This window comes from Apostichopus japonicus, chromosome 6 (assembly GCF_037975245.1).
Source record: "Apostichopus japonicus isolate 1M-3 chromosome 6, ASM3797524v1, whole genome shotgun sequence".
NCBI classification, from domain to species: Eukaryota; Metazoa; Echinodermata; class Holothuroidea; order Aspidochirotida; family Stichopodidae; genus Apostichopus; species Apostichopus japonicus.
In genome coordinates, this window is record NC_092566.1 from 75,778 (window position 1) to 88,591 (window position 12,814).

The 12,814-nt window shown below is 37.1% G+C and overlaps 1 protein-coding gene across 3 annotated transcripts in view; it reads left to right on the forward strand.

Annotated features, from left to right (window-relative positions):
- LOC139968554 (peroxisomal biogenesis factor 3-like) overlaps window positions 1-8,637 on the forward strand; it is a 35,427-nt gene extending 26,790 nt beyond the window's left edge. For all 3 annotated transcript variants that reach the window (XM_071972632.1, XM_071972633.1, XM_071972631.1), the window contains exons 9-11: window positions 526-645; window positions 2,448-2,544; window positions 6,567-8,637. In XM_071972632.1, the coding sequence (XP_071828733.1) occupies window positions 526-645; window positions 2,448-2,544; window positions 6,567-6,656 (307 nt within the window). In that variant the 3' untranslated portion in view covers window positions 6,657-8,637. The remainder of the gene's footprint in view (window positions 1-525; window positions 646-2,447; window positions 2,545-6,566) is intronic.
- Window positions 8,638-12,814: the final 4,177 nt, after the last annotated feature.

Consider the following 12,814-nt stretch of genomic DNA (forward strand, 5'->3'; position numbering starts at 1 on the left):
ACTGTTAGCGGCAAGTGAACTTTTATTTTTTGGTGATTAGATGTTTAGTCATTCATTCCAAATGGTAGTTTAAAAACTTGTTATCAACTGTTTTGATAAGTACCAGCCATAAAGTATATTTGACTGGTTTGATTTTTGCAAACAGAGTACTAACTAGTTCTATATCTAGCTATTCATTCCTGTTTATTTATAATTGAATGATTTAATTTTCTGTTCTTAAAATATTGTTTGCAGGGCTTCTACATGTATTTTGCCACAATACTGGTTTTGTAGGGAAAATACAGGATTTAGAACACTCACTTACCATATATCTAAATGCATTATCGTCCAGTTATACGCTCAAATTGGTCAAGTCTTGCCATAGGGGGTGTGGCTATCATCCATCCAGGCCCTGACTCCTCCTTCTTCTTTTGACCATTCATATGGAAAGTTGCCTCCATTTATGCATTTAAACTTCCTTCATCTTTTGTATTGAATTATTTGTTAGAGCAGGTTAAATTCAACATTTTTGTCTTCTTCACACAGTAATGACTTTTGCCTAGTACTAAACAATTGCCTTGATATAGCCTTCAGTAGGCTCCTTGACAATATGGCACATTTCTTCAGACCGTCTGTTCAAGGGGAGCTCAGCAACAGAGATTTCAAGTAAGCCAACATTCAGAGAATAATATAATACAGCACTTGTATTTTATGTATTGGTCTCTAGTTTCAGTTTCCATAAATGCTTAAGCCTTTGTGAAAACTTATATTTGACTGATGAACGAGGAATATCCTCTATGCACCTTGGTGATTTAGCATGCAATATTTAACACTGTTTACTACATAACAACATATGAATTTTCACAAGTTTTGTACCAAAAGTAAACATGAAGGAAGCAGGTCTGAAGAAATACAGTAGATGCACTCTGATAAAGTTGTCTTGTATTTTTCTTCAAATTTACATTGAATTTTGTATTTCAAAAATATTTAAAACTTCAGTTCATCCATTGATGCAGCTTGTATTGGTTTCATATGGCATAACCATGTTCTTAATTCTTCAAAATATTTTAAGCACAGCTTTGGTTTTGTTCAATAAATAGCTTATTATTGGGGATGGGATCAAGTGAGATTTCAATCAAATCAGCTCAGTATCACAAATCTCAACCAAAGTATGTCATAGTTGATACCAACTACAAAGGGACGGAGTCACAGATGCATATTAATGAGTGAGGTGGTTAAATGTCAAGCAATTAATTAAAGAGCAATTGCTTTAATTTGAAGCAACTTTGTTCGTCACAGCTGCACTGCAGTGATGTTGAATAAGGTGCCTTTGCCTACCTCAGTATTTGAGAAAGTGGTCAGATGCTAGGGTATACACTCTTGTACATCGGATGGATGGGGACATTAAATGGTGGTCCTGGGAGCATAAAAGGGAGCGAATTCACACCTCTGCCTCGTTATCCTCTGTACACTTATCGAAAAGAGAAGGCTTGGAACAACCCTGGTGTTCATCCACAATCTAACACGGATAGGGTCTCAAATAAGCTACTGTAAGGATTCCTGATCCTTGGGTCTCTAAACTTAACTAAAAGATAGAATCTCAACTTTGGTTTCCATTTGTTCAGATAATTTCACCATTTGGAATATATCTGCATTCTTTCCCAATCTTCATATTTAAGAAACCAGCACTCTGAATGTAAGTTTGCATTTCCGGTTCAAGAAGCAACTCAGTTCTAATAATCTCCATGGTTTAAACTTCATACTTGATATACACCCTTCCTTCGTACAGCACCATTGTTCAGTTGTAGTGGACAATGCAAAAACTGAAAACCTTTCAAATATGATAGATAAGATTCATACTTGATGAAAATTTGTATTTGGTATGTAAGCCACATCAGTTATTGCAATAGATTTGGTATGTGGTCAAACCCTGTGTTATGAATAGCTTAAAAGGGATAGTCCCAGATTAAAGAGGACAGATTAATGAGTGATAGATTAAAGAGGAACACATTCTAAGCATCCTGGTGAAATGTCCATTCAATTCCTTTGAACAGTTTTTGAGATAACATTTGAAGTTGAAACATTTTGGAGCAGAAATGAACTTGAAGCAAGTAGATGTGATGTTGCAGAAGTATCCTAACAATTTTGTTTCTCTTCTAACTTTAATTACAACAAATTGGGATGCATCTCAGTATGAATACATACAGTCATTGGTATATATTCTAAATTTCACATCACCTTAGGTGAAGTAAAAATTCAATCCAAGGTCAAAGCAATGGAGTGAAAATATAGTAAAATAAAATATTCAATGTCAGTTTGCAACTATGACATCACACTGGTTTGCTTTAAGTTCACTTTACTAACAACAATTTTGTAAAGTTTGCTTGAAAGAGTAGCATGTTTACCATAACTGCTCAATATTAGTGTCCAGATAGTACTTAAAATAAATATTTAATCTACATTTTCAGCCCTTACAAGACCCAGTTACCACTGGCTAAAGTTATCCCAATGATGAATGCACAGATATTTACTCTATGCTCAGATGCTCCTAATCAATTTGTTCAGGTATGTATAACATCCATCACAATGAGGTTAAGCCTTTCAAAGCAAGTATGTGGAACATTGTTCGTACATGAAGTAAGCACTTTAATATAGGTATGTACAACATCCATCACAATGAGGTTAAGCCTTTCAAAGCAAGTATGTGGAACATTGTTCGTACATGAAGTAAGCACTTTAATATAGGTATGTACAACATCCATCACAATGAGCATACGCCTTTCAATGCAAGTATGTGGAACATTGTTCATACATGAAGTAAGCACTTTAATATAGGTATGTACAACATCCATCACAATGAGGATAAGTCTTTCAATGCAAGTATGTGGAGCATTGTTCATACATGAAGTAAGCACTTTAATATAGGTATGTACAACATCCATCACAATGAGGTTAAGCCTTTCGATGCAAGTATGTGGAGCATTGTTCATACATGAAGTAAGCACTTTAATATAGGTATGTACAACATCCATCACAAGGAGGATAAGTCTTTCAATGCAAGTATGTGGAGCATTGTTCATACATGAAGTAAGCACTTTAATATAGGTATGTACAACATCCATCACAATGAGCATACGCCTTTCAATGCAAGTATGTGGAGCATTGTCCATACATGAAGTGAGCACTTTAATATAGGTATGTACAACATCCATCACAATGAGGATAAGTCTTTCAATGCAAGTATGTGGAGCATTGTTTATACATGAAGTGAGCACTTTAATATAGGTATGTACAACATCCATCACAATGAGGATAAGTCTTTCGATGCAAGTATGTGGAGCATTGTTCATACATGAAGTAAGCACTTTAATATAGGTATGTACAACATCCATCACAATGAGGATAAGTCTTTCGATGCAAGTATGTGGAGCATTGTTCATACATGAAGTAAGCACTTTAATATAGGTATGTACAACATCCATCACAAGGAGGATAAGTCTTTCGAGGCAAGTATGTGGAACATTGTTCATACATGAAGTGAGCACTTTAATATAGGTATGTACAACATCCATCACAATGAGGATAAGTCTTTGATGCAAGTATGTGGAGCATTGTTCATACATGAAGTGAGCACTTTAATATAGGTATGTACAACATCCATCACAATGAGGATAAGTCTTTCGATGCAAGTATGTGGAGCATTGTTCATACATGAAGTAAGCACTTTAATATAGGTATGTACAACATCCATCACAAGGAGGATAAGTCTTTGATGCAAGTATGTGGAGCATTGTTCATACATGAAGTGAGCACTTTAATATAGGTATGTACAACATCCATCACAAGGAGGATAAGTCTTTCGATGCAAGTATGTGGAACATTGTTCATACATGAAGTGAGCACTTTAATATAGGTATGTACAACATCCATCACAATGAGGATAAGTCTTTGATGCAAGTATGTGGAGCATTGTTCATACATGAAGTGAGCACTTTAATATAGGTATGTACAACATCCATCACAATGAGGATAAGCCTTTCAATGCAAGTATGTGGAGCATTGTTCATACATGAAGTAAGCACTTTAATATAGGTATGTACAACATGCATCACAATGAGGATAAGCCTTTCGATGCAAGTATGTGGAACATTGTTCGTACATGAAGTAAGCACTTTAATATAGGTATGTACAACATCCATCACAAGGAGGATAAGTCTTTCGATGCAAGTATGTGGAACATTGTTCATACATGAAGTGAGCACTTTAATATAGGTATGTACAACATGCATCACAATGAGGATAAGCCTTTCGATGCAAGTATGTGGAACATTGTTCATACATGAAGTAAGCACTTTAATATAGGTATGTACAACATCCATCACAATGAGGATAAGTCTTTGATGCAAGTATGTGGAGCATTGTTCATACATGAAGTGAGCACTTTAATATAGGTATGTACAGCATCCATCACAATGAGGATAAGCCTTTCAATGCAAGTATGTGGAGCATTGTTCATACATGAAGTAAGCACTTTAATATAGGTATGTACAACATGCATCACAATGAGGATAAGCCTTTCGATGCAAGTATGTGGAACATTGTTCGTACATGAAGTAAGCACTTTAATATAGGTATGTACAACATGCATCACAATGAGGATAAGCCTTTCGATGCAAGTATGTGGAGCATTGTTCATACATGAAGTAAGCACTTTAATATAGGTATGTACAACATCCATCACAATGAGGATAAGCCTTTCGATGCAAGTATGTGGAACATTGTTCATACATGAAGTAAGCACTTTAATATAGGTATGTACAACATCCATCACAATGAGGATAAGTCTTTCGATGCAAGTATGTGGAGCATTGTTCATACATGAAGTAAGCACTTTAATATAGGTGTGTACAACATCCATCACAATGAGGTTAAGCCTTTCGATGCAAGTATGTGGAACATTGTTCATACATGAAGTAAGCACTTTAATATAGGTATGTACAACATGCATCACAATGAGGATAAGTCTTTCAATGCAAGTATGTGGAGCATTGTTCGTACACGAAGTAAGCACTTTAATATAGGTATGTACAACATCCATCACAATGAGGATAAGCCTTTCGATGCAAGTATGTGGAGCATTGTCCATACACGAAGTAAGCATTTTAATATAGGTATGTACAACATCCATCACAAGGAGGTTAAGCCTTTCAATGCAAGTATGTGGAACATTGTTCATACATGAAGTAAGCACTTTAATATAGGTATGTACAACATCCATCACAATGAGGTTAAGCCTTTCGATGCAAGTATGTGGAACATTGTTCATACATGAAGTAAGCACTTTAATATAGGTATGTACAACATCCATCACAATGAGGATAAGCCTTTCGATGCAAGTATGTGGAGCATTGTTCATACATGAAGTAAGCACTTTAATATCAGTATGTACAACATCCATCACAATGAGGATAAGCCTTTCGATGCAAGTATGTGGAGCATTGTTCATACATGAAGTAAGCACTTTAATATAGGTATGTACAACATCCATCACAAGGAGGATAAGCCTTTCGATGCAAGTATGTGGAACATTGTTCATACATGAAGTAAGCACTTTAATATAGGTATGTACAATATCCATCACAAGGAGGTTAAGCCTTTCGATGCAAGTATGTGGAGCATTGTTCATACATGAAGTGAGCACTTTAATATAGGTATGTACAACATCCATCACAATGAGGATAAGTCTTTCAATGCAAGTATGTGGAACATTGTTCGTACATGAAGTAAGCATTTTAATATAGGTATGTACAACATCCATCACAATGAGGTTAAGCCTTTCAATGCAAGTATGTGGAACATTGTTCATACATGAAGTAAGCACTTTAATATAGGTATGTACAATATCCATCACAAGGAGGATAAGTCTTTCAATGCAAGTATGTGGAACATTGTTCATACATGAAGTGAGCACTTTAATATAGGGATGTACAACATCCATCACAATGAGGTTAAGCCTTTTGATGCAAGTATGTGGAGCGTTCATCTTTTGTATGGTTAGCACTTTAATGTAGGTATGTGGAGCATTGATCATACACGTAGATGAGCACTTTATTACAGTATTCATTGTACGCGAAGAGGGTATGCACTTAAGTTTAGGCATGGAAGTATTGTGAGGTATGTATATCATCCATTACACATGAAGATAAGGTCAACTATCAGTGACTGCTGATGTGTGTTCACCTTCTAGGTGATAATTTAATCTTCAAAATGGTATAAATATGTCAACATTTTCTGTATGTTTACTGGCTTATGTATAAATACAAGCATCATATTTCAAATTTAAGTGCATCAAGGTGCTTTGAATGAATAGACAACAAGATAACAAAATGCAACCTTTATAGTTTACTTGGTTCCAAATCACCATTTTTGGAATAATATTATGGTTGTGTTAAAAGACTTTGATATCACAACTTTGGTCAGATATCTAAAATATAAATGACTTGACAGTTATAGTAGTGTTCTGACCATTCTCAGAAAAATTGGCCTATGTTCATAGAAACTAATCAATGTATTGAATTTAATTGCAGGAACTGCTGTTGGTACCTTTCATGAAAGACTTTGCAGCCAACATTTACGAATCATTCAGTCAAGTCAAGATTCATAGAGCAGATCCCTGATCCTAACCATAAGAAGATACCACATCAACAGGACAATATTCCAAGGTGACCAGTTTCCAGTGACTCCACATTCTAACCACAGAAGGTGCTACACCAACAGGATAATATTCCAAAGTGGCCATTGTCAACTCACTCCACATTGTAACCACATGAAGAAGATACCACCTCAGTAGTATAATAACTGTAACTTCTTAACACAGCAAGATAAAAGTATTAATATTCCAAAGCAAGTTAAACCAAGCAAACCCACTCACACCTTATACATGAAATGCATGCAAGTGCTAGCAGGGAATCATTTATCCAGTGTCTATAGCAAAATGCTATACAAGAATTATGAAGTTGCTATACAAGTGTGAAGATGTTTAGCAGTTTTCTAAATAGGAACTATAGTATGCAATGGGAGAAAACAATCAAAGCCTATGAAATCCAACACTTGAGCAGTAAACTATTCCTGGCTAGCCTTGTATACATCTATACTGAGTCATCAAACATTCAGGGGTTGACTATGTCCAAGGAAGGCATTAAGAAACCAAAGGTTTCATGACTTTAATCACCAAAGGAATAATCCAACCTGTTATGTATTGTCAAAGACAGGTGGAATCTCTGTAATGGGGATGGCATGCGTGTGTCTATGTGCTATCTCTGTAATGGGGATGGCATGCGTGTGTCTATGTGCTATCTCTGTAATGGGGATGGCATGCGTGTGTCTATGTGCTATCTCTGTAATGGGGATGGCATGCGTGTGTCTATGTGCTATCTCTGTAATGGGGATGGCATGTGTGTGTCTATGTGCTATCTCTGTAATGGGGATGGCATGCGTGTGTCTATGTACTATCTCTGTAATGGGGGTGGCATGTGTGTGTCTATGTGCTATCTCTGTAATGGGGATGGCATGTGTGTGTCTATGTGCTATCTCTGTAATGGGGATGGCATGTGTGTGTCTATGTGCTATCTCTGTAATGGGGATGGCATGTGTGTGCTTATGTGCTATCTCTGTAATGGGGATGGCATGTGTGTGTCTATGTGCTATCTCTGTAATGGGGATGGCATGTGTGTGTCTATGTGCTATCTCTGTAATGGGGATGGCATGTGTGTGTCTATGTGCTATCTCTGTAATGGGGATGGCACGTGTGTGTCTATGTGCTATCTCTGTAATGGGATGGCATGTGTGTGTCTATGTGCAGTTGTTTTGCGTTCAGACTGAGGACTTGAGCAAAGGAATTCCAAGTCCTCAGACTCATTTGAAAAGAATCTCCACTGTCCTCAGAAGGATTCTATAGAGCTTTTAAGCTGACATTGTGATACTGAGATAAATATCTCAATACCGTAAAGTTTTTGTGGCTAGATGTTAGGATATTTGAAACAATTATCTCAGTCTTTGAATATTTTGACATTAGGAATTTGAGATAGAAATATACATTAAATTCATATTTATATATCTCAAAGTCTCAAGGTAGACAGATAATAAGATGCATCTTTATATTTGATTATCTTGTTACTGAATATGCAAATATCTTAATGGGTACATGTTTAAATATTCAATTTTTTGTTATGTATAATATATATCTGAATGCCTTAATTTCTAAAAGCTCAGATAGGTAAATCTACATAGGTGCGAGATAGTAATATAGGAGTTTAAGACTGTTTGTGGTATCGCTAGAAATGAATAATTCATGATATCAAAGTACCTTGAGGAATAAATAATACAGATTGTTGTGCTTGCAAGCATATGTGATGACCTACCTTGTAAAACATGAACATTGAAATGTTGACAGATGTCATAGTTGACAAGTAATGAGTTTAAAGATTCAATGTTTTCTGGCCTGTATAAGGTCATTTGAGGTAAGTGGATGGCAAAATGTGAAAATTTAAAAAAAAGCAATATACCTAATGAACCGTATCTTGGACAAAATTTGTATATGTTGTTTGTAAGCTTTGTCCAGTTCATTCAAACATAAGATTACAATTTGTCAAAATAAAACACCTTTGTTGTTTTCTTTTTCACCTTATGAACATTAATAACAAATAATACTGCTGATTCTAAACATTTCATTTCACAGATACTTTGTCATGGTTGCTAAAGCAAAATTTAAATTCAGTATTGTGTTGCTGTTTTTTGTTTTTGTGTTTACAACTAGCTGCATGCATTTTTATGAAAGTTAAGTATCTAATACTTTTGCAATTTAACTAAACTTGATGCCTAAAACTTTATTCAGTTGTAATTGGCATTGCCATTAAGACATTTCTACAATGTTGCTTTAAACATACAGTGTCATGAAAAGATATGCTATTTTTTATGTGGAAAATGTTCTCATATCAGGTGGAAATCACAAGTAGGTTTTTGCATTTGCTATCTTGGTGGCAAGCATGGGTGTGTTCATGTGTACATGTTTGACTTGTAAATTCGATATCTAGAGGAAGAAAAACTTTGGATGAATCTGAAAACATGTGATCATGATAACTGCAAAAGCAAATTTATACTTGGTGCTTTGATCCACCTTGTTGAGTACATGTACCATATGTGGAAATGCAGATATCACTTGAGGTCAACAGAGGTCGATGCCTGATAAATCAATAAACACAATAACTTAAAATCCAGCGTGGTTAAAGTTCATTCTAAGTATGTAGTTCTTGATTAGTACAAAATACACATTGCAATTGATGGAGGTCAAAGGTCAAATCTAAAAACCTTGTTAACCCGAGATAACTCAAGATTGATTTAACATCATATTTGGTGTGTAACCCTCCCTTAATGGTATAAGTACATATATAACGTATTAAAGATTAACACAACAGAAACTTCCACTTCACGACGGGTTTCGTCCTCTACCATCAATCAGGTGATTCTGCTGGTGTGAATGCAGGTGCGTATCCAGGGGGGGGGCGTTGGGGGCGCGCGCCCCCCGGGTAAGGAAAAGAGGAGAGAAAAAGGAGAAGAAATAAGGGAAAAGGAGGGGTAAAAAAGAAAAGGAGGAGAGGAAGGAAGGGAAAAGAAAAAGAAAAAAGAGAGGAAAAGGAGGGAGTAGAAGATAGCCAAGACCTCGGGAAGAGAAAGAGGAACAGTCATAGTTAAAGCGCTGATCCCTATTATATACACATGGTAGCCAGTGACAGATCGAGGATTACGGAGGGGGTTTGCGCCTCACCCTACCCCTTACACCGACAACTCCATTTTTGACGTTTCCATTTTTCCTCTCTCACTAATGTATATATATAAATACTATATATGGTCTATCATAACGGGTGTGTGTGTATGGACGCCTTAAACAATTGTACAATTGTGCTATATGGAACCAACTGTGGCTGGTCTTGAACTCGACCGAGTCGTCGGGGAACATGACGCATTTCGGGAAGGGGGCGACCGCCCCCCCCCCGAACAAATTTTCTTTATGACATCGCTAGTAATTTCAAATAGACAATGCTTAGATGCAACTTACAAGGCCTGGGAGGTGTCATTTCCAGCGATCTGGGAGGCATTTTCGGCCAAAATTTTTATTGAACGCTTCGCGCCAACTCATCGTGGCGCTTCGCTTAGATAGTTTGCCTACAGGCTTCGCCCTTCTCTTGGTAATTACTCGCTACACGCCTGTTCGAATTTGTAAAGCAAAGAGCAGATATAACATCATATCAGTGAGCATTGAATGCATGTTCCACGATGAACAGCCTCAAAAACTGTCTTTGTGTGTAGTCAAAGGCGTAGGAGCCCAAATGGATTTGGGGGCTGTAATGACTTGCCCGAAAAAAAGCCACAGTTTTTCGCGCGCAAAGCGCGCGTTCAACATATCGATGCCAATATCATATAAGCAAGCATGGGTCATTACATTGCATGGCATCGTTTACCTAAAGGTCCGTCAAAGTTGCACAGTATACCGCCGGATGCTAATGTAAACAACGAAATGTCTTATGTAGATGGAGAAAAAGCATACAGATCCATTTATGTCAAAACTCTCTTTTACAGTAGTAATGTCGGCCAAGCTTAGAACTTTATTTTAATTACCAAGGAGATCATTTTTAAGCTATTCATTGCTATTTATTTTTCTTTCAGTAGGTGCCCGAAAAAAATGGTTGCGGGGGGGGGGGGGGCTGCAGCCCCGCCTCCTACGGGACCTACGCCTATGTGTGTATAGTGTTCGGTTCGATATACCTGATATCGGAAATATCTGGTATTTTTCATTCCCTTCAACCAAGTTTTATAATAGCCATTATAAGAGGTTGCAATATTTCTACACAAATAAATTAACTGTGTCTGAATTTTCGAAAATTTCCTCACCAACATTCTTCATCATACTTTCCTCTACTCGTGCAATTTTGACCTGTCTGTTAGGAGTTCCAGGAGGTTTTTCTATATTGGTTGTCCATAGATTGAATTTTGTGCAACATTATGGGTATGTTTAAAAGTGATTTTATTCACGAGAAATGTGAATTTTCAAATTCTCAACAAATAATGGGCTTAAAACCTTGAAAAGTGGGGCTTTCGGATATTGTGGGCCGTGACGTAGAATTACCTACAAAAGCAATCATCCATAGGACATGCAATGAGGTCGAACATGATGTGTGACTGGTGACAATCTTCAAAAAGGTTATGGATGGAAAAAAACTTTTGGGAAATACTTGATTCTCAGGCAAAAGTGCACATCTGGTTGGTCATTTTCAAGCCCGAGAAGTGCCATTTCCGGTGATCTGGGGGGGTGTCAAAACCAGAAATTTACTTGTACGCTCCGCGCCAACCGATGGTGGCGCTCCGCTTAGATAGTAATTCGCGCCCCCCGGGTTAGAAAATCCTGGATACGCGCCTGGAATGCGTTACATAGGATTCTATAGCTGTCAATGAGACCGTAATACGCGCGCTCTCATTGACGCCATGTTAACAAAAGTCCAAGCCATCACCTTTTCACTACACAGAACATCGATTTAATTGGTTGTTGAAATCCAGTCACTGTTTACGTCATCTAGGCGTATTGGTTAACCAAAACACAAAATCCAGCCATCCAAATGACAGAGAATTGAAGACAAAAATGGTTGCTCCAATCATGCATATTCATGGTGTGATATAAATCGGTGGTTACGATATCCCCACGAGTAATTATTTTATGCTTACTCCAAAGATGTTCAGAATTTAGAGACGCAAGATTGTCAACTGCAATGTTCTTCCTTTAGTGAATGTAAATGAAACTATTCAGAGATTTCATACATGCCGAAGTTGGGCGGCCGTATGGAAACATTTTCAGTGTTTTTTTTTTCTTTGCTCCTGAAACTTTCTCATACATTGGCCGTATATGCGCGAAAGCTTGACAATTCGTAGAATGGCGACATTGACCTGCGTGTGGTATGTGACCTATATGATTTGCCTCTCAAAAGGGGGCCGTCAATAGTCAAGTCCAATCTTTTCTGAGTCTTCCCGACATCGTCCTAAATCAAAGACCGACTATCGGGACACAATTTATCTTGGTAAACAGTTTGCATCTCTGTGTAAACAAACTTCATTCGTTGACAATACTTCATCACAGTTAACTTCGCAGGAAAAGTGCAAACAGAATATCACACTGTGTTGTCTGCGTGTAATAAAAGTCTCGCTGCTTTCAATTGCAAGCTCCGTGTCTTGGTCTACAGTCAAGACCGCGAAAAAGCATGCAAGATCTTCATTCCAGTCCAACCCTTACGTACCACTTTCTAACGTTTCGTGAGGGATTTGTTTTCCCGTTGAGAAAATTGCGGAAACATGAAATGAACAATCAGTGTGATAAAGAATTCTTTATTTGGACTCCTTGTTTTAGTGTGATGCCACATAACTGACACGAGGAATACATTACTATACTAACCGTTAATAGAGTTACTACGGCTTATAGTAACAGTAACATTCATACTAACGGCATTCATAGTAACATTCATTGTGAAAAAGAGTTCTTGATTTGGACTCTTTGTTTTAGTGTGATGCCACATAACTGACTCGAAGAATACATTACTATATACTAACCGTTAATAGAGTTACTACGGCATTCATAGTAACAATAACATTCATACTAACGGCATTCATAGGCCTAGTAACATTCATTGTGAAAAAGCGTTCTTGATTTGGACTCTTTGTTTTAGTGTGATGCCACATAACTGACACGAAGAATACTTGCTATAAACTAACCTTTAATAGAGTTACTACGGCT